This window comes from Pieris brassicae, chromosome 12, assembly GCF_905147105.1.
Source record: "Pieris brassicae chromosome 12, ilPieBrab1.1, whole genome shotgun sequence".
Lineage (NCBI taxonomy): Eukaryota > Metazoa > Arthropoda > Insecta > Lepidoptera > Pieridae > Pieris > Pieris brassicae.
Genome location: NC_059676.1, coordinates 1,818,497 through 1,841,042, shown reverse-complemented (window position 1 = coordinate 1,841,042; position 22,546 = coordinate 1,818,497). Strand labels below are relative to the sequence as shown.

General features: G+C 34.0%; 1 protein-coding gene across 1 annotated transcript; it reads left to right on the top strand.

The window, feature by feature from the left end:
- The first annotated feature begins 2,329 nt into the window (after nt 1–2,329).
- LOC123717305 (homeobox protein unplugged-like) lies at nt 2,330–13,047 on the top strand. Its single transcript, XM_045673225.1, has 3 exons — nt 2,330–2,763; nt 11,558–11,742; nt 12,642–13,047. Exons 1-3 carry the CDS (start codon nt 2,439–2,441, stop codon nt 12,981–12,983), a joined length of 852 nt encoding a protein of 283 aa, XP_045529181.1. The 5' UTR covers nt 2,330–2,438; the 3' UTR covers nt 12,984–13,047.
- The last annotated feature ends 9,499 nt before the right edge of the window (nt 13,048–22,546 follow it).

Below are 22,546 nucleotides of genomic sequence, written 5' to 3'. Positions count from 1 at the left end.
TAAATTGAATATCTACATAATAGGTATATCACATAGGAGAAATTTCTATTTAATAATGAATATAGCAAATAGATTAAATAATTTATTTAGGCACTTAAATTTTTAGCGACCGAACGTTAGCAATAAAACTAATTTCCTGATACTTTCCCAGAAGAGAATCGCGTAATAAATTTCGTATTCACAATACAAGAGCAATTATCACACAAGCTCAAAGAAACGGATAATACAATGCGAATAATTCATTCATTCCTTCAATAATGATCCATTGTTCACTTTATAGTTTTAATAATCATTCAGACCGCGATCGCTATTTGGGAGGCTAATTCGAGTCTAGCCTGCGAACCTAGCACGAGACTAGAATCAAATGTCAAATGTCAGCTGCCAAGTTTGGAAAGCGTGGCACTGATTTAGCTAAGAGGTGTGCAATGAAATTTGAATTTGGAATAGTTTGATTCAGCATAAAATATTTTTGTCTATAAAGGCGCGTGAATACACATATGTCAAACACGTACTGGGTTGATACAATTTTTTCGAGTATATTTAAAAATTTTGACGTTCGTATGATACTACATTTTTAATATTTTTTTAATAAATTGTGTATGAATTCAAAGGAATATGAAAGCCGCAGAAGTTTGGTTTAATTCATCTTCGGTCAAGGGGCTGGCCTCAATCAATTTAGGGAGGAGAGAGGGACAAATTGTTCACTAATGGGAGCTCGAGGCTTCGTTTACACTGGGCAATCCAGTATTTTTTCTGTTTATTCTGAAAGCTAAGCTTTTTTTATTTTATAGAACAGGGGGCCAACGTGCAGAAGGCGTAGGTACCTGATGTTAAGAGGTACTCTGAACATCCCAAAGACCTGGGAAGGCTTTTTGAAGGACCCTAAGTTGGTTCTGAAATACAATTTGACAAACAAGAAAATGATCTTGGTACTCATATTTTTTATTCGTTTTGATGATTCAAGTGACTTCAGTGCCTGACTTCGATGACGTGCTGGTTTCCTTAATCGTATCTATATTATTAGTAAAGCTTGATTAATAAATCCATACAATAATTGTTTAGTTTACATTCCTTAGTATATCTAAGTATTCGTTGTGTGTTTAAGTATTACTACCTACTATTTTAAGAGCAGTATTGGCCTAGTGCCTTCAGCGAGTCTAATCCCTGAGGTCACAGGTTTAATCCCCAGCTGTGCTCCAATGGATTTATTTGTATATGCGCATTTAACATTACAACAATGGTGAAGGAAAACATCGTTAGGAAACCGGCTTGCCTTAGACCCAAATAGTCGACGGTCGAAGTCTGCCCTATTAGTATAGTATCTATTTCATGATACAGAAATCTGAAGGCCAGACCTAAATAGGTCCAATTGATCCAAGTGTCCATTTTTATCCTGCACTCTAGATATATGACCTGCCCCTTTAAGCCTTAGAGCGTGTACAAGTTGGTTGATTGACTAAATTTTGCTTTAGTACTGATTTTTTTGTTTGTTTATTCTCATCAACTTTAATATGGTACCTTGGATGGATAAGCAAGTGTTAATAGCGCACATAGAAGGAAAAAATTGTTGATATATATAATACCTTTCAGTAATTGGAAGCAGATTTTTTTTTATAGAACCGGGGGCAAACGGCAGGAGGTTCATCTGATAAGTGATACCGCCGCCCATGGATACTCTCAATGCCAGAGGGCTCGCGGGTACGTTGCCGGCCTATAATGTAAAGAATAAAAACGTCAAAAACTAAATTTCTAACAAAAAATTGTTAATTTCTTTAGACAATTATAGTTAACCCCATAAGAAAGTCGTCTAAACGGACCACAGACGTTAAAACTCGTACAAAGTGCTGACACTGGCAAAACATTTTGATCACCACCAATTACCAGTGTACACTCCACAAAATCTCATCTTACATCCTTATCTTACATGTTTATAGCCAGTGAGTGTGTTTCGTTCACACATTTCTACAAATGGATCTTAATCATTTAAAATCCGAAGGGGAAAAGGACCAAAATGAATAGTTTCTTCACCCGAAACTGTTCCTTTTTTAAATAATAATACGAATCATATTCGAATAAGTTCAATCTTCGAAGGAGTTGCTTAGAAAAGAGCTTCTATATGTGGATAACAAGGTGTATTTTGATAATACAGCTCAACTGCATATAATCTTTTAGAATACAGCAGGATATTACACTAGCTATTGTAATAAAGCTTATGTTCGCTTGACAGCGATCGAGCATTAATAAAATAAAATTACACAACGTCTACACCCCGCCCGTATGGGCGTGTCGGTATCTATAGCTCACAGCGAGTACATCACAACGATGTCGCAGTGAGCAGACGTGTGTTCCATTTTTGAATTTTTATTTTCGTTGTGCCAGTGACAACAAAGTGAAATAAAGAAAACTATTCATTCTATAGAAACTCTTTTGTGTGTGAAATGGATTCCGAAACGAAACGGAAACCGCCAAAATCATTTTCCATAGACTCAATAATTGGAACAGATAGAAAATCGCCAGAAATCGACATAGAGAATAATATTTCTGATTTATCAAGACATTCAGACGAGGATGAAAGAAGTGATCGAATGAGGTTTTATTTCAATGGACCTTTTTTACCGCAAAATGTGAATTTTCCTTTCTTACTCGGATACCAGGAGCCATGGTTGAGGATGTTTGGAAGACAACAAGAAAGAGATGAGAAGAGAGACAGTCCTGTTAGTGTTGGGAGTGAAGAAAGTGATGGTGCTGATGACAATACACAGGGTGAGTTTATTTTCGACTTTCACAGCTTAAATAGGATATATACACGTATAAATAAATTAATAAGGTAATCGATACAACTAATAAATGGTTTTTTTTATTATTCCCACCATCCATTCGTAGTTTCGTCCGCGTGGATGGTACGAATATTGGTAATGTTTATGCGACTTCAAGAACTATCGTTATATTTCTGTCAATTTACATCAAACTACTTCCTTAGTAATCACCATACCAATTGGTGAATCTTACAAAAAACTCCGAGAATTTTTAATAAATATATCAACTATTTTATTCTATCAAAACTGTCTTGTCCTTTGGTATGCAGATCTATTTTAGCCGGGTAGTAATAACCCATAAATTCGACAAAAAATTAATATATTAAATGTATAAATAATATAAATTAGTGTTGGCCGAAGTGGAAGTAGCTTCAGCGTACGCTCATGCCTGAGGTCTGAATCCACGGCTGTGCACGGTGGACTTTCCATGTACCTACGCATCTAACACTCGCGTACAACGAGGAAAACACTCAAGAGGAAACAAAATAATTGACAAATGACAGACAGAAGATTGACAGAATAAGTGATAATATCCAAGAAACAGAGGTAATCTGAGGCCCAAAACCAATTTAGGATTGTATCGCGACTGGATACCATTATTAATAATAATTGTTTGAAAATTGAAATTATGACATATTTTTATTTATTAATTTAAAAATTACACAATTTTATGCTAACTAATCCCTACACTAGGGACATCCCTGATCCCTGGGCGACCAGATCTTCCGTGGTTCACATTTAGATACGTGGCACAATATAGAACTAATGTTTACTAACAATTAATGATTTTTATATAAGTAGGTAAATATATGTATATACGCATGGATTTATTAGAAATATTGTCTAACTAACATGTAACCTGTAACATGTAACATGTAAACGTAATAGTCCATCGATATACACAATATCGATGGACTATTACGATCTATACAACTTTTTTACAACAGCTCTAAGATAAAATTTATATTATTATTATTTATATTTTATTTGCGTAACTCTTGATATGATATGTACGATACAAATAATATAAGAATTAACCATTTTTAATATGACTAATAATGTAAAACGTAAAACTCCTTCAAAGACAAATTTGCGCGCAATTGTATGGCAAAATATGCGAAATTACTATTGTACCACCTTTTTATACCATATATATATATATTGCAAGAATATGGTAAAATATAATACTCTATAATTTTTGGATTTGATATCTTGAATAACAGCAGGTATTTTAGTTGATCTATTTGTACCTAAATCTAATAAGCAAGAATACCTATACATGGGAAGGCTGTCTCTAAGAATCCCTGTCTTGGGCAAACTGCATCCATCCATCCGCCCATCTCTGTTAGTTCGTAGAGTTTGTTTCTTTTACAATAGAGTTTTGTTTTCCCTGGAGGGTTGTCAAGTCATCCACGGTGACCAGTCGGATTGGTTCGTTTAATGGTAATTAATTGCGTTGTTTAGTTTCTTTAAAATGAGACTTAATGACTTGTTACAACTTATATTAGATACCAATAATAAAACACTAATAAGTACTTGCAGGGTTTTTATACGCAATGGAATTTACACTAATCTGGAGTAGTTACTATAAATACGAGGCACAATACTCAAACAAGAGTTTTATCAGAGCAGTGTTGATCACCCTTGAAGGCGCATGACTTGATTTTCCCTGTTCGGTAGATTTCATATAAGTAATTGCTAGAAATGGATCGACAGAGTTGTGGCTTTGAACGAGGAGTAAACAACATAAAATATCAGCTTCGAGAGTAATAAAAATCGAAAGAAAAGCCCAGCATTTCCCCAGGAATATAGGAGAGCCTTATGCACGAATAAAATATTTTTTTATTATGGAATATAAGATACAGGCTTCATTTATTCCAAGAGAGAAAAGCTATGCCAAATGTATAAGAATGAAACACCATAAATATAGTAATATTAGGGCATATAGGCATCAAGAAAGAAAATGAGCAAGTGAGATAGTAAACCACGTCAAAAATGTCCCTGAATCGGATCTGAGAGAAAGTGTATCTTCTTTTCTCAAGTCACATAGGCTTTAGATGGCTTAATCATTAAATTGGTTTTTAACTGGTGAATTATCGTAATAAAATGTTCGTAATAATCATTTTAAGTTTTTAGTAATAAAATTGTATTGGAAAGCTACGTCTGCAATCTTACAAGTTAAGGATTGCTAAGTATATAAACGTTAATATTAGCCACTCAGGCCCATGTGGCTTGTCGCGATGAGACTTATCAATGATCCTTTCTTTACGTCGGATAAGACGCAGTTATTAAATGAAACACGCATATAATATAGTATAGTCTTTTGTTAACATAGCTTTTACACATTAAGAAAACACTTTTTAAACGGATTGAATCTATGTATTATTATGTGCAGCTGTGATACTTTTGACATTCAACACCTTTTGTCTTCATTCACCGTGACCACGCACGCTAAAAGCACGCGAAACGTCGGAAAAAAATTAAATTTAAAATTATGTAAATAATTATAAGTTTATAATAATAATACATAGCTTCAATCCGTTTAAAAAGTATTTTCTTAACGCATATAATATGTATGTTAATCTTAAATTCTCTCAAGTCTCTTCTTTAAAATCAAAAACTCATTATATGTTCTAAATATCTTTAAATTTATTTTTTAAAACTATTTAATCTAATATGTGGAGTAAATTTATCATTTATAACTTTGTCTATGATGCCACTACTTAACTAAGTCGTACTGAATGTAATCGTTAATATATTTAAGTCAAATATACCCTATATATTGTAGAATCTATGTTTTAATAAAAAATACAATCTACGTTAATTTATATTTGCTACCGCGGCTAATAAATGGATTACACGGTCAGTTTTAGATAGCTTAACGTTAAGCAAAATAACTCTTCATCTGCTACCGCTACCGTTACTGTGGAGAGTGTTCAGAGAAGCTGTTCGGAGTAATACCTGCAGCTGAGTTTCATCATCGGACGTCGAGGCATAATATGAAATTTGTTCCACAACTGGGCGTTATTAAGGCAGTTTTTGCCGCGAACGACCACTAGGTATGTGGGACCACTGAAGTATTTCCGAACGAATTCGACTTAGAGTCCTTCAAGAAAAGAGCGTATCAATTCTAAAAGGCCGGCAACGCACTCGCGAGACCTCTGGCATTGAGAGTATCACTTAACATCAGACGAGCCTTCTGCTCGTTGCCCTGTTCTATAGAAAAGAAATAAAAATTTGAAGATTTTTAAATAGGTACATTTGTCGTACTCCTAACAAAACTCTTATTGTTACATTATTACAAACAGAATATTTTAAATGTAATATAATATAGATTTTATTATTCTATTAAATAAATTAATTAAAATAATATGTTAATCAAAATATTTTATGCAACACAATGTACACTCATGAACGTTAATAAGAAAATGAACTGGAAATATACTTAATAACACAAAAAACAAATAGGTTCTACTTACAATATTCTTAAGCTATAATAATATTTAAATAAGGAAAAAATAGAAATTTAAAATAGTAAATATCTATGTTTGATTTACAGAATCATGCTCCTCGTCTAATCATAATTATTCGTATGTATACTGTGATATGTGTTTAAGGTATTTATTAAGTAGACAAATTACCTTTTAATATTTCTTGAGTAAACACATCAATGTTATGCGTACCTAATAATAATAATATTTTTTAACAGGTATTTTTCCTTTTACTTTATATACCATGTAATAAATATAATAATAACAAGTTTTTAGACTTTTTGGATCTTAAACATGACGGTTTCCTTACGATGTTTTCCTTAACCGTACGGCGTACAAGTGAGTGTTAAATGACCATATAGAACGTCTAATGGTCCATTGGTGCAAAGCACGAAGAAGCTACTAGGCCAACACTGCCTTAGAGCAGTGTAAAACCGCCGCAGTCATAATTTTAAAGTTATATTAGGATTCACTATTCTCTTAGCTTTTCCACTCCTAACAATTTTTCTATACAGTCAAGTAAAAATCAAACACTTACAAATTTAACGCTAACTTCACGCTCACTCTAAACCGATCAATACAATTGGAGAAAAATCGTAAATTCACAATTATCTATGCCTTGTTGAAATTAATCCGTCACGCCACTAGAGTGCATCTGCGCTGTGAAATTGTTTGAATGAAATTCGGAAGGTTGGCGGCAACGCGAGATGACAGCTGTCAATTTACAAAGGGCAAAGGGCATGACAGAATTGGATTGTCTGTGACCAAAATAATTGCTGTGTTCAAAATACCTGTTTTTTACTTGAAACTGGTATGAAGTCAAAACTATTGACATAATATAAAAAAATACTTGTTTAGAACATTAAAGGTTTTAAATCAGAGGAAATAAGCCTTATGACCGTATGAGACAGTAGGTAGACATTTCTATGCCTCGTATAACTTTGAAATTGTAAAAATCTAACCTATCCATATTTGTCCTGCAAAACCAGGCTATTCAAGGTATTTGTTATTTCCATAAGAAAGTCCGTATGGAATAAATTTAAAGAATTAAATATTATGACACCATCTGGTCAATATATTCTTAAAGCCTTCTTGTATTTACAAAAAATGTAAACGATTTTAAAACCAATGGTGTTTCACCAGTATAATATTCGAAACAGAACTGATTTGAGCGTACAAGCAGGCTCCAGATGATAAACCACTCCTTATATGGAATTTGTATTTGTTTTTACAACAAACTCTCAAGTGTAATTAGAGAATTATTACTGAATAAATTCCAAGCTCTCGTTAAACGTAAATTAATGAATAATGCTTCTTACAAATTTGACGATTGATCCTAATGGTCCTAATCCTTGGGATCGATTTGATTCAAACAATTTGTATGACTTAAAACTTGGGAATTACAATTTTATTAAAAGAGTGGCGGAGATTTTCTTTCCCGCTCTACGACGTAAATTTAGAATTAATTCAACATCTTTTCTGTTGACGTTCATGAGTGTGACGTTTACCTATATAAATTTTTTTTTTTTAATTTGAGTTTGAGTATCCAGTGCCGATGGTGTCAAGAATATTGAAGTTGGAGAATGCGAAAATCTAGTACGAAAACAGCACAGCAGATTTATAAAAAACAAACAATATTCATGAATTATGAATTTTTTTATAAATTGTTTGTTTCTACCTCTTAAACTGCTGTACTGGATTAAACTAAATATATAAATTAATAATGGATAAATTGTTAAATAACACTATTAATATTGTTGTGATTGTGGAGCCGAGTGGTTGTCTGGAAGACATCGCTCGAAAGCGATAAGGCCGCCACTGGTCCTCCTTTTTTTAAATTGTACTTTATTACTGTGACGACTGTTACAACGAAGTGTTAATAAAGAAATATCATCTTCAACATATAGTAATGTTCAACATGCAATAATCAAGTATAGACTTGATTTTTGATTAAAATTTTATTAATATAATTTTCATTGCAATTACTTTCCTCTCTTTTCTATTCTTATTGAATATTTATTCAAAATTTACAAGAACCTAAATATTTCTGCAGAGTAAGCGTCTTTAGGTAGGTAAGTCTTTAGGCGTGGGATTTATAACTCTGAGATTTGGTTTTCCCACAATACAAATACAGCCTATTTGTATCAATTAATTTTGATATACTTATTGTAAACCTACATTAAAAAAAATAGATTTGTATAACAGTTATTAACTAACCAAAATGCCTGTCTTTAACTTTCTTTCTTCGTATTTATTGCGTTTTTTTTAGAAAAATGATAAAAAGCACATACCGTTTTTAAAATTGATTAAAGATTCGATAAAGAAAATCAGGACGAGTAGTTAATAAATTGTTTATGCCACTGTCAACCAGCTAGTATTGTAATTCGTTATTGACATACGTGCCACTCGTCACGATCCAGTGATGTACGTTGATCAATATCGTCTCAAATACACATATTAACAGTTCACGAACGATTTAACTTCGCCGCTCTTTGAATCGTCATTCAATACAATTTCAAATTCAGAACGCGTATTGGCGGGAACTTTATGCGCTTTACAAGTTCTCGAAATTTAAACTCTATGGACCCTGTTCCATTTGAAATACGAATCACAACAGATTATAATCGCTATCGAACTTGTGGATAAATTTACTTTAGAGAATTTTATTTAGAATCTGTGGCTTTATATTAAAGCGAATAGAGTTGTTTTTTGCTGTTGGTGTGTTATTTTTTACAATTCATTTGGCGCGTCAATAACTGTCAATCGATGTCTTCGCTTAAGATTTAAACCGTGAATAAACGCATTTATTTGCAAGGATCTTTATGTCTCACTTCATGGAAATTGCACATTGCATAGAATACGAAATTTTCATTTTGGCACTTTAAGCTATTCTTAGAATTAAGGTTCTGGTTACATCTACTCAAGTTGCTTATGAATTCTTCAGTCTGCATGGTTAGTTCCGTTACATAATTGCATATTAATTAGTTCATATAAAAAAAATAGTTGCTTACATATCGAACGACGTTCAATTTCGCAATCATTTGGAGGGAAAGGCTAAATTAGCCTCCAAAATGCTTGGTGTGCTCAGCAAAGCAAGGCGGTACTTCACTACGGGCCAGCGTTTTCAAAGCACTTCGTGTCGAATTTGCGCTTTATACAAACAAGCGTACTGTTCTCACCACTGGGCGGGAGCTCTCCAGTACCAGCTCCTTCCACTTGGCCGTATTCAACGAAGAGCGGTTCGAATCGTCGACGACCAATCCCTATCCGAGCGGCTTGATACCTAGGCTTTGCGTAGAGATGTGGGGTCACTCTGCATTTTCCAACATCATCAACATCATTCCATGGAGAATGTTCAGAGGAGTTTTTCGGATTAAACCAGGCAATTGAGTTTCATCATCGGACGTCGAGGCAAAATACGATCACCTCGCGGCCGTCCTTCCACAACTGAGCATTGTTCAAGGCCGTTGTTTTTCCCGCAGAAGCTGTCCATGAAGTATTTCCGTACCAATTCGATTTAGGATCCTTCAAGAAAAGAGCGTATCAATTCATAAAAAGCCGGCACCCACTCGCCCTCTGGCAGTGCGAGTGTCCACTTGCGGTGGTATCACATATAACATCAGGTGAGCTGCTTGCCCGTTTGCCCCCTGTATTATAAAAAAAGGTATAGTTTGCAGAATAACAAATTTAAACTATTAATTATAGTTTGAATGTGGAATTGACCGTTTAAACTTTCCTATAGGATTTTAACTTTTATGAAGTGTTATAAAAATCGTAACTGAGTACCTAATAATAGGTTAGTGTAACTTCTAAGGATATTTTATTCGTTAAGCTTAAAGGCTGGTTGGCATTGGCATAGACAATGATAGAAACGTAAGAGTTGGGTAACCTCAAAATATTATTCTGGATTTTTTAAAGTTGTATAATCGTGATAGATTCGTAAGTTATACTCAATTCATGACTTGAATTGGATATTGTCAAAATTTCCTAAAATATTTAATTTATTTAGTACATAAACAGCAAGCAACAAACAAATCACTTAAAACTAGTAAATATAATAATATGGTAAATAAATAAATAAATAAAACCACTTTTTACACGAACTACGTAACTAACCATCCTTTTTTATTAACTTAGCACATCCAAATCTAATTCAATTAAATTTTCTAACTTGTGATGTGTCAATTTCAACTTTTACAGTTTTTTACATACATTTACTATAGAGGATTTATTAGAAAATCCACTTCCGAAAGAAACAAAATTAATTTCCGCCCTCACTGGCCGACAAGCCTAGGGCGTGGCGCTGACGCCTGCCCATCACTTTTTATCGGCCATTTGATGAGACCAAATGCTGACTGCGCGTTTTACGTTTTTTATCTTTCCCTTAGACCACAGATATTTCCTCAGGAAATAAGAAAGTCATAAACTTTTAACGAATACTTTATAGTATCGATAACGTTTGTTCATAAATCTATATATATATGGAGGAAACCGGCTTGCTTCAGAGCCAAAAACGACTTAGTTTTAGCTGATTAAAGTAAATTACTTATGCCTTTTTTAAGACAGCCTAAACATAATTTGACAGAAATTAATGAATAGTACTTTGGTTACGAGTGAAAATAATTTGACTTAGTTTATTTGAATGAGTAGGTCTATCGTGAACAGTGAACATCGTTGCTGACTATTAAATAACGAATATATACCTACAAACGCGAATTTTGTGCGTAATTCGCCATTGTTTCGGTTTTTAGTTAATTACAATAGAATTTATAAAGATCATATTTTCTGCCTTACCTATTAGCGGGAATTCTTAGTGTTTTTTTAGCAGTAGTAACAAAACGTAGTAAAATATTAAGTTATAGTTTATTTAATGTTTAATTTCAGTTTTCTTTTTTGTAATATTTATTAGTAATCATAACAATTAAATATACAGTATTTATAATTTTCTTAACCTACATAGTGATAATAAAATTAATTGGTCTTTAAAGCTGGCAACATTTCCCCGCTGTATTATGATATATATGAGATAATTATTCGTTGAGCGAGAAAAGCAATGTAATATACTTACTTATGTTTTCTGTTTCGTATATATTGTTTAACAATATAATACTTTTTAGGTTTATATATTGTTTAAGGGTTTTCTTTTTTATAATATGCATTTGAGAAACTTTAAGATTACTCACAAATAAATTAAATTAAAAATAAAAATTTCCATGATTATATTGTATGTAAATGTTTTTTTTTTCTCAGGAAACGAATCAGAAATCGACACAGAAGATCCAGACACACCAAGAGAGAATAAAGCAAGAAGAAGACGAACAGCATTCACGTCAGAACAGCTCTTGGAGTTGGAGAGGGAGTTTCATGCGAAGAAGTATCTCTCTCTCACGGAGAGGTCACAAATCGCGTCAGCACTGAAATTAAGCGAAGTTCAAGTGAGTTCAATAGTGGCTTTGAAACCACAGGCATGTTTAAAAATACTAGATAATATAATCTCACAAATTTTACACATATACCTACATGAACTATGGTGAGCCCATTCCCCCTAAAAGTACCAATACAAGCAACGCACTCGCGCGGCCTCTGCCATTGAAACTTCTGCCCGTTAACCACTGTTTTATAAAAAAAGGCAAACAGTAAAAACTCAAACTAAATAGAAACTTAAACCACATTAAGAGTGTAATATACCAAATTACAATGAAATATATTAATATTTTCGTTAATGTAATTAAATTACAACATTAAATTCATGGGAGGATTAAAAGTTACTACGAGTTTTAGTTCTAGTAAAGGTCAAAGAGGTCCCATCGGAGTTTAAGGTCTAACTCGACATAGACTAAACGAGACTCGTTTGTAGAAATTAATAATAATAATAATCTCTATTTATTTCTCACAAAAACGTAATAAGTAGAACACAAAATAAAACAACAGTTATTTATTATTATAAATAAATAATTTTCTTTCGTAATTGATTTAGAAAACAGATCCAGATATATTCTGTAGCCAAGACTAAGAATTATAGCGTCTCTGTTATTTTTTTCAATATTCTGCGCTGCGCTGTAAATATAGTATGAATATGATTGACACTTAGATTTTGTTACGTTTTTTTTAAAAGTACCTATTTATAATCCATTGACTTTGTAGGCGTTTATTAACCCTATGTCCTAATAAAACTGGGATCTTCCAAAAAAGTTGCGTAATGTTAATTTTTTAAAGTTCCCAGTAAAATAACGGAAGTGTTCCTTTAACACAGACAAAGATTGTCTATAGATTAGTATAAGTCTAGCTGTACGATAATTACGTGCCTCCCTTTATAAATATAATGTATTTACAGGTAAAAATATGGTTCCAAAATCGCCGCGCGAAATGGAAACGTGTCAAAGCGGGGCTCGCATCAGGCAGTCACGGGAAAACGGCTACAAAAATTGTCGTACCAATACCGGTGCATGTCAATCGCTTCGCCGTAAGGACACAGCACCATCAAATGGAGAAGCAGAATCTACAGTTTAGGCTGGACAGGACGCAGCCACTACCAGGGAACCTTCTCCAGTCGCAGACCTCGGCATTTTTAAGCGCGGCAAAAATCGATAGACAAGATCGTAGCATTTATGACGCGCGGTTGGCAGCACTAAATCCGCCGGCCATTAGGCATTTTCAGAATGGCCAACATAGTTAGGTTGTAGTTAGAAATTAGATTTGTATGCATTTGCCTATTGTAAAATAAATTGTGTGATAACTTATGTTGTTCTTTTATTTAACTTTTTCTTGAATGGAAGGCTTCATTTTCGTGGAAAATGGCTTAATTATTACGATCTATTAAGCATTTAGGCACAAATACTGTAACAAAACGTAGCCTTAGTAGCCAAATCGAAAGTTCTGAGTTAGTATAATTTAAATGAATCAAATAAAGAAAGAATGTAATATAGGTTAATGTTATTTGCAACATAATTGCCGCAAATGTCTCTGAAACTATACTAGTATAATATTTTTTTTTAAATAAGAGGCGATACAATCTTTTTAGGTCTGGGATTTCTGTATCTATTTGATGATAATTTGTCAATCTATTGTGCAAGTTGGTGATCAGTCTCCTGTGCCTGACTGACACACGCCGTCTACTTTTGGTTCTAACGCAAGCCGGTTTCCTCACGATGTATTCCTTCACTGTTCCAGCGAATGTTAAATGCGCACATAGAAAGAAAGCACGCATTCTTCTCAACGTCGTCTTTCAACGATGTCTAGGCTGGTCTGTCTGTTTCTCTAAAGATGACCAAGGTGAAACTAGAAGGTTTTATGAGCTCACACAAATCACACTATGGCCGGTAAGACCACACAAGTTTCCAATAATACAAATTGCCTAATTCCCTATCGATTTTACAATATATCGTGTCACTTAACTGGCTGTGTCACCCAACTCCGCCCATAAATGAGGCCATTTATTGCACATCTGCTCTTACGAATTATAAAAGCTCTTTGGGGGCTTATGAGAATGTACGAATAATTTGCTATTTGTAAAATATAATTAACAAATACTTTAGAGGCAAACATAATGACGCCGTAATCAAAGAATTTTTTAATGTAATGCGAAATTGCTAAATGCGCACATAGTAAGAAAATCCATTGGTGCACAGCCGGGGATCGAACCTACGACCTCACGAACGGATGAGATTCGCACGCTGAAGCCACTAGGCCAACACTGCTTGAAATTGCTAGTTAGTTTATATTATACTTCATAATTTATGATTTAGAAATATTAACTGACGTCATCATCATTTAACTATGGCACCTATATCATACACGTCTCCTTAAGAAATAAGTGAAACCCATAACTCAAGAATGACTAAACTGAATTTTATGAAGCTCGGTATATACCTAATTCAAATCAAAAGTGTTTTTAATATCACTATATTGTAGTTAGTATCAGTGTTGTCCAAGTGGCTTCAGCATGTGACCTTCTTTCCTGAGGTTGTAGGTTCGGCCCCGGCTGTGCACCAATGGAATGGAATGATTGTGCGCATTTAACACACTCTTACGGAGATGTTAAAGCGTGCCTTAGACTCAAAAGGTGTTGGCCACAAAACACTGATTAGCAACTTAAATTTCCGAGGTAGGTAGGTAGGTAAAACTTAGAGGTAGTTGTAGCCTTTTGGAAGATCTAAACACTAGTATCAGTAGTCTAGATCTCTCTATCCCAATAGTACAAGCATGACAAACCAAATTCTATAACAAAGCCAATATAAAACAGAGAAAACGTTTTTAAAGTCGCCCAAATCTCTAACAGTAGGGGACGTAAAGTCAGTCAGTCAGTTTTAATACCTACAATGGTTTATTTCAACAAAAGAGCATTCTATAGGATCAATTATTAAAGTGTTCGCGCCCCAAACTCGCAAATGTCCAACCACGCCCCCAGATTTGATATAATACTACATTTATTATATTAATTGTTAATATTAAAAACGATCGTTTAGGGAGAAACCAAATGTGTGTTTGTTTGTGTCAAATTAGATTGTTTTTTATTAAGTTCAGGGTGTTTTAAGCGTAAGACTTATCCCTGAGTGTAACTTCTATATGTGAGATTCAAAAGGGATTTTACAGGCGTCACAGTTAACACCATGTCTCAGAATCTGAAAGTTAGTCTAAACTAAGCTCATGTCGGATTCAATGCTGATATTTCGTCCTTCACATCTTCAAGTGCGTATCAGCCCGTGGCGCGGAATGCGACAAGAATTTTATGGAAACAGTTTCAGTTTTAGGTATTTACAATACAATATATGAGGATGTAGACATTTTCCACCTTAACAAAAACGGTGTGAGGAAATGTATTAGGAAGCGGGTAATAATAATAATAATCATTTATTTGCCATGATAGTGGTACAGTGGTTAGATCGATCAATTATCCGCACAATCAGCCATATGGGCATGAAAATGTCATATAAATTGTTACAATGTCTTATTGAGAACATTAAATAATGTCAAAGTTAAATTATTTACGATGGGTGTCAAATCTATGGTCCAAATACTCGCCTTTATAAATTTAGGTGGACTGACTTTATTAAGCAGTAGTAACAATTTCATTTTTTTTAAAAATAATGTTTAATTTTGTTTTTTTTTAAATCTTTTAATGTACGTTTTCTATTTTTTATATTGTGTTTATCAATCTAATCTGTTTTGGCTTTATACATATATTGTGTAAGTGTTTTCTTTTATAATACATATGTAAGCTGCAATATTTCTTATAAATAAATAAATAACTGCTTAATTGTAATAATCTAGAGGGCTCTTAAAGAATTGAAACTACTATGGAGTTTATACATCTACTTAACATTTATTTCCAATAAACAAATATGTATACAGTATTTACAATATTCTTAACCTACATAAAAATATAAAATTAAAGCAAATTTAAAAAGTTTGGTCCCCGTGACAGTGTACCTTTCACGCTGGCAGCATTTCCTCGCAAAACAGCGATATGAATCTGTCATAATAACAGGTCAAGGGTGAGAGTCGCACGCTGAAGCCACATATGAAAAACAAAACAAATGTTAACATTCGTAACGAAAGATAACTTACAGATTCACTTGAACACTTTCTAAGGTTTAAATGGGCATGTCATATTTCTAGAGCTGGGGATAAAAGATGGACTGGACTAACTTAAAAGAGATGTATGGAACTTGTCCTACTCATATTCATACTCATTGTCATACTCTTGAGTAAAGATGGACAGATGACGTAAAAGAACACTAGCGGGGAAAGAGAGGCTTAAGAGAAAGAAAACGGAAAAATATGGAGGAAGCTTTTACCCTAAAAGGGATCATACAAATACAACTATTAATATGCTAAGAAATATAATCTACACAATTATTAAATGGATTAATAAAGCTTTAAAAATAATATTAATTATCCTCCGTCTCCACTCCTTCACCAGAATCACGAATGGAGCCTGAGCCAAGATATACAGTTACCAAACACAGTATTATTAACACCTTTCGGCCCATTTACAATTACGAGAATGAGTTGCATTTTAAAAGTGAATTTATTCGTTCATGTTACTTGCGAACATAAAATAATTTGTGTTGTACAGTTTTATATAAAAATACAGTTCTGTATATTGTAGAAATGAAAATATATAAAATCAACTAAACGCATCGGTTTGAATATCCGAAACACGGAGTAAACCGCGCGGCATCTAATTCGATTTCCATGTTGTATTTGTAATGCTAATGCAAACGATGCGATGAAGTTACTAGTGATGTAACTTTATCGGTTAGCATAGTTCCGAAATAAAATCTATGATACTAATATTAAGGATAAAGTAGTTCAAAGTTTACTATACTTTAAAATGTGTACTATTTATTCCTTTAAAAACCGTATGTGAGGTTATTTATTTAAAAAAAAAGCTACCGCGGTATATTTACATCATATACAAAACAAAACAACACAACATTAAACAGTAAAAGAAAAACTAACTATTTCTTAGAGTATAGAAATTAGAAACTGACATGAAGCAGACCTTTTGTCAGTTAATTTATAATTTCCATACATTGTCGTGCGTTGCCCTTTTCGAGAGGTTACTTTTCGCTGAGTACAAATAGTAACGGCGGACAATATCCCCTAACGTAACCCCATCAGGCAATCCTAAAAAAATATTTCGTACATTAATAATTAGATGTGTGAAGGAAGGTATGGTTTACTGTTCATCCAACCGAAGGGAGGATCATCGATCCTCGTCTTAGCATTGAAGTCGGTCTGAAGGTCCCAGTGGCTAAGTTCGAGAAGTATATCCTTAGTAGCCGGAATAAGTTCGTTATCGCGGTTCAGGATATGACGACATCGCAGTGGTTTGTATGCGCAGATGTAGATGTCGCTACAGTTGCATTACATACACATAAATAAACATAAAATAAATCAGGGGCGCTACAGCGCCAGGGTTGTATCTCTTTCATGATCATTTGTCAATCTTATAGGCAAGAACTTGATCAGCCTCCTGTGCCTGTCTCACGCCGTAGACTTTTTCTTCTAAGGCAACCCGGTTTCCTCACGATATTTTTCTTTACCGTTCCAGCGAATGTTAAATGCGCACATAGAAGTCTATAGCTGGGGATCGAACCTACGATCTCAGAGTCCAGAGTCGCACACTGAAGCCACTAGGCCAACGCCGTTACAACTACAACTTACGGTAAGTGCAATTGAAGGAATGAAAGATTTATGCATATTCTATCGATATCGACGCATACATCACTAAACAGTAAAACGAGGCGATGCATAAAATTCATATTCTTGTACCCTTGACGAGTTTTGACAAACCCCATCCCCACACTTAGGGGATGATACTTGTGTAATCGCTTAACTTTGATTGATACGCGTTTTACTATTGTTATAATTTTGCGTCTCAATGCGTCGGAGGTCCAGCGTTGAAATCCAAAGGAAACAAAAATTTTGTTAGTAAAAAAATACAGCGAAATGCCAGTGTTAAAGGTACACTGCTACAGGGACCAAACTTTATAAATTTATTTTAAATATTATATTTATAATTTCTCTCTCTTCAATTGGATAGCTAATAGTTATTAATTTATTTGCAAAGGGCGACAAGGGCCAAATTATACGGGGCAGTAAGTTCACCCTTTAGTACTCGTTTTTCATGCGGTGAATGAGTGTCCCAGAGCCTATCATCAAAGGTACGAAGGTGCAGTTCGAACATAGATTACCCCAGGGTGGTTCCACTCGCGGGCGTCCATCATTGGAACATTCAGCATGCGGTGGTGGACACTTCGTATTCTGGGGAGGGTAGAACCAAGTCGAGTTAGTGTCCTTCATGAAAATGGTGTACCAATTCTTAAAAGGCCGGCAACGCACTCACGAACCTGTGGTATTGAGAGTGTCAAATGGTGTTAAGTGTTCAGAAATACTTCACTTCCAGATGAAGGTTGTGCGCGGTAGAAACTGCCTTAAAAAACGCTAACGGCTATATAATCTAGTTGTAATGATTAAAGTCTTGTAATCCTCCAATGGAGCATAGATCCTGGTTAAGATAAGGTTTAATTTATAATCTTTTTTATTTCTTCGCCTAACAATTACTTACTCGTAAACATATTTGGTAAATGATGAAACTACTCGGTATTTAAATAATTATTAACCTATGAATATTTTTACTATTACGTAGCTAAGCCAAAATGCAGTAATTATATTCTAGCCGCGTCTTCATAGGCGCCATATCACAAAAATGCTAGTAAAAACTTAAATCCGGCGGATTTATTCAAAATCGTGAAACAATAACGCTTTGTGTTTAACTTTTAATAAAAAAATCTTGGCGCCAAGTATCATAAACAATGCAGAGGAAATTATCTATGACGGATAGAATAAATAAATTCAATTTTAATTATTTATGCTTTTGTAAACTTTTGGTATATTCTGTTCGCCTGCAAACCCATAATTAAATAGCATATATATAGGCAATACATAAAAAATGTGTATATTCATTGGAAACAATTCATTGTAATTTGTAAGATTTGGTAACTCTTTAAAGTGAAAAATCTGTGTCATGGTTCCCAGTTCTTCCATAGAAACTTAATATCGTACCTAGTAACACAAAAATGCTAGTAATACTGTTTACAACACGCGTGAGTGCATGAGTGAGTAGAGTGAGCACATTACACTCAAATGTCTTAGGAGCAAAAATAATATCCTAGAAAACTCCGTAGACATTCTAACAACTACACAACATATGTTTTTAATGAAAATGATTAATCTTACTTTAATAAATTCAATTGATATGTCTTGAGTCATACAATGGATGACGTAAATAAGGTATAATACAATTATCTGTTTCCGTATTCACATCATAAAATTCTAAAGCGAACACAATTAAAATAATTCTATCGTAACCAATAAACCAATCAATTTGTAATTAGTTATTCCTCATGCAACCTCCTTGGTGCACGCTGTACTCTATAGTCTGTGCTTTGTGTTGCCGCGTAGTCTGTACGCGTACTTTGCTCTATGGTCCTATTTCTTTTTAATTTCCTTTGCTGTGCCGCTTGTCTTCGACGAAAGTAGGTATGCCATAAAATTATTAGGGTATACATACTAATTTTAAGTGTGGATTAATAATGGCATTATAAATTATCAAACATCCTAGGCTAGGCCGGCTGCCCCTCTTTACCTGCCTGTGGCCTTAATGTCGTAATGTAATAGTAGTATTTGAGTAAAAAAAAAACTAATGAAGTATTAAAATGCTTTTTTATATTTTAAAATATATTTTTAACAATACGAAAGAGGCACGAGTTTGTTTGAGTCATAATTAATACCATGTTTTATTGTTCCATGACCAGATACTAATTTCTTGATCGTTGCGGCTTTTCGTCGAAGGTACACAATATTCATGGCGTGACATTTGATAAAATCAATTGAATGCAATGTTTGTACAAATTATTGATCGGATCACGATGATTTATTTATAGGATATAAATGGAAATCGTTACAGAATTACGTAATGCTTCAATCAAATTGAAAGGCAACGAAATATGTATGACAAAGTATGTATTAGGAACCAGACAAAATCTTACAGCGTGGTTTTCACACGCAAAATTTTTTTTGTCTTAATATTCTTGACTAGTAATAATAATAATTAAAAATGAAGTTCATTGTAGTTAGTGGATAATTGAAACAAATTTAAAAAGTTTGGTCCCTTTAATGCTGGAATCATTTCCTTGCTGTAATGCAATATTTATTCGTTGAATATTATATATAAACGGGAGTTTATTGATTTTACTCTAAGCCTTTATTAAGAAAAACCGTCTCTTTCCTAATTTTCATCGCATTACCTCTTCGATCAAACAAAAACTGCGCCATTTTAAAAAAAAGAAGAATATATCAAACGAAACCTGAGTGGGAAAAAGTGAGGTTATTATGACGTTAATAATTATGTCAAATAACGAACAAGTAAACGTCAAGTGAAGTGAATAAATAAAACGGAAGACAAAATGTCTAACCGCGAACTTCGCATCGGTCGTCAGATCCAAAACACTTTTGCAGTAGGAAAATATTCCGTCAACCGTAACTCTTTATTAGTGTTTCGTAATAGACCTCATGACCTAGAAATAGAACAGAAAAGTGGAGCAAGAAATAAATGACCGAAAAAATTAACTTAGCATAGGTCCAAATTAAGTAAACAGCTGTTGATATATGTCAGAGATTGGCACAGTACAGACAAGAAAGGCGGGATTTTTAAAAAGGTCACACATCTAAAAAAAAAAGAAAGTAATATAAATGTCAGTTAAGTTTGGTGGCGGTTGTTGGTCAACTATGTTAAATGAAACATTACTTTAACGCTAGGTGTTAACTGGCTTTAATCGTTTGAGACATGAGTTAACTAACATTAAATTTAGGGGGGGGGGGGGTGTTGCGATGCTGGGTTAACAAAAAACTAACTTGACTTATTTATGGGTTCTTAAATCTAAGAGACACTATGGTACCTGTAAAGAATATAAGTATAGTCGACCTTTTTGGACTTTATCGGAAGCGGTATGTTATATCACAATTGATGGGTGTAGGAAAAACGAAAGGGCTTTTTGGCTTCAATTGTGCAATAGTTGCTAACATTTGGTTTACGCTTATAATTATTTATAAAAAAATATATATATCTAACTTAACTAATGTTAGGGGACAAAACCTCTGTTTAAGTGTAAAAGTATCTGAAATAAAAGGCTATTATTATTATTATAACTCCTGATGATGATATAACCAACTGGGCGTTATAAAATCCTATTAAAATCACCTGTCGGTACGTCAAAGTGCAATAAAAAGGAGCCGTGCATGATTTTATATGAATGATATTCGCTTCGGGGAATTTTACTAACAACATTGCATACTAATGTGAAACCGCCAATTTGTGGGAACGAATTCGTAAAATTTGTATATGGCAACATTAAAAGTAATATTTACGTTTCAGCGTACGACTCTCGGACATCATTTAGACTGTGCAACAATGCTTTCTGTCCATGTACATATCTAATATTCGCTCGCAAAGTGAAGGAAAACATCCAGAAGGAACTGTTTTATGCCCGCCTTCCACTGCGTAAGTGTTGAGCGAGATATAGTTGACCGGCGGAAAGAAAGATAATTTACTTCGACGTCCACTGACAACGAGGTCAACTAGGCGCAGCGGGAATCGAGAAATGAACGTCTATTCCGTTCATTTTCTGACTAGTTCTCGCTCCATCCATCGAGGTTGTGCTTCCTTTTGCGAGCTAGGAGCCAGTATTGGGCAGCCCTTCGTAGCATCAAAACGTTTTTGTGAATTTCACTATGTCAGATTTCTAGTGAAGATGATTATATTAATATGGTAAATAAAATGCTACTACTGTATCACTTTAAAAAAGCATATCCGGCTCAAATCAAGATTTTGGATCAATTATCACATTCGAGGAAGGCCCGCAAAAGGAGATTTATTACGAATGTACAACGATTTGCAAGACGACTCCGTTCAGAACTAGTTCTCAAGAGTATACGCAGCGGATTCCGCTTTACTCGCTTGCTCCGCTCTGCTTTACTCTTTTGCAATGGAAGTAATTGTATGAAATTTAATAAAATTAGTTCAGCGAGTTTCGTACGGAGTCCGTGGGAAACTCACTCAACTCGCTAACCTCGTATGTGACTCTTTCAAGTCGCTCACTCCGCTCCGATCTTTTCCGCTTTTGTGGAAGCACATGTATGAAAATCATTGTTACGAGTATAGCGGAGTCCGTTCCGCTCGCATTGGAAGGCGGGTATTAAATCCAAAAATGACATCCGACAGAAGTCTTGTCTATGAATAATAATTATTAAATAAACGACACCAAGACCGATTAAGGGTTGTAGCGCCACTAGATAATTAGTATTAGCTATGGACATTTGATAGTTATACCAAAAGTTGAACATTTTTTAGGAATAGGTTTGATTTATATTTTAATAAATAAGGATAGGTCTTTCAACAATGTATTTAGTTAAGACATAATATATTGTCATAATTGGATAAACTGTTTTGTTCTAAGCGTGCGACCAACTAGGCTCCAGAAGATAAACCACTCCTTTTATGGAAATTGTATTCGTTTTTAAAACAAACTCCCAAGCTCAATTAGAGGATTAATACTGAATGTATTCAAATCTCTAGTAAAACGTAAAGCTTTTAATAAATTTGACGATTATTTAAATGTTCCTAATTCTTGGAATTGATTTGCTCCAGTTCAAACAATTTGTATAACTGAA

Excerpts from the sequence above, each read along its gene's own strand:
- LOC123717305 (XM_045673225.1), top strand. The coding sequence starts at position 2,439 with ATGGATTCCGAAACGAAACGGAAACCGCCAAAATCATTTTCCATAGAC. Across the intron at positions 2,764-11,557 it reads TGCTGATGACAATACACAGG|GAAACGAATCAGAAATCGAC; the intron begins GTGAGTTTATTT and ends TTTTTTTCTCAG. Across the intron at positions 11,743-12,641 it reads TGAAATTAAGCGAAGTTCAA|GTAAAAATATGGTTCCAAAA; the intron begins GTGAGTTCAATA and ends ATGTATTTACAG.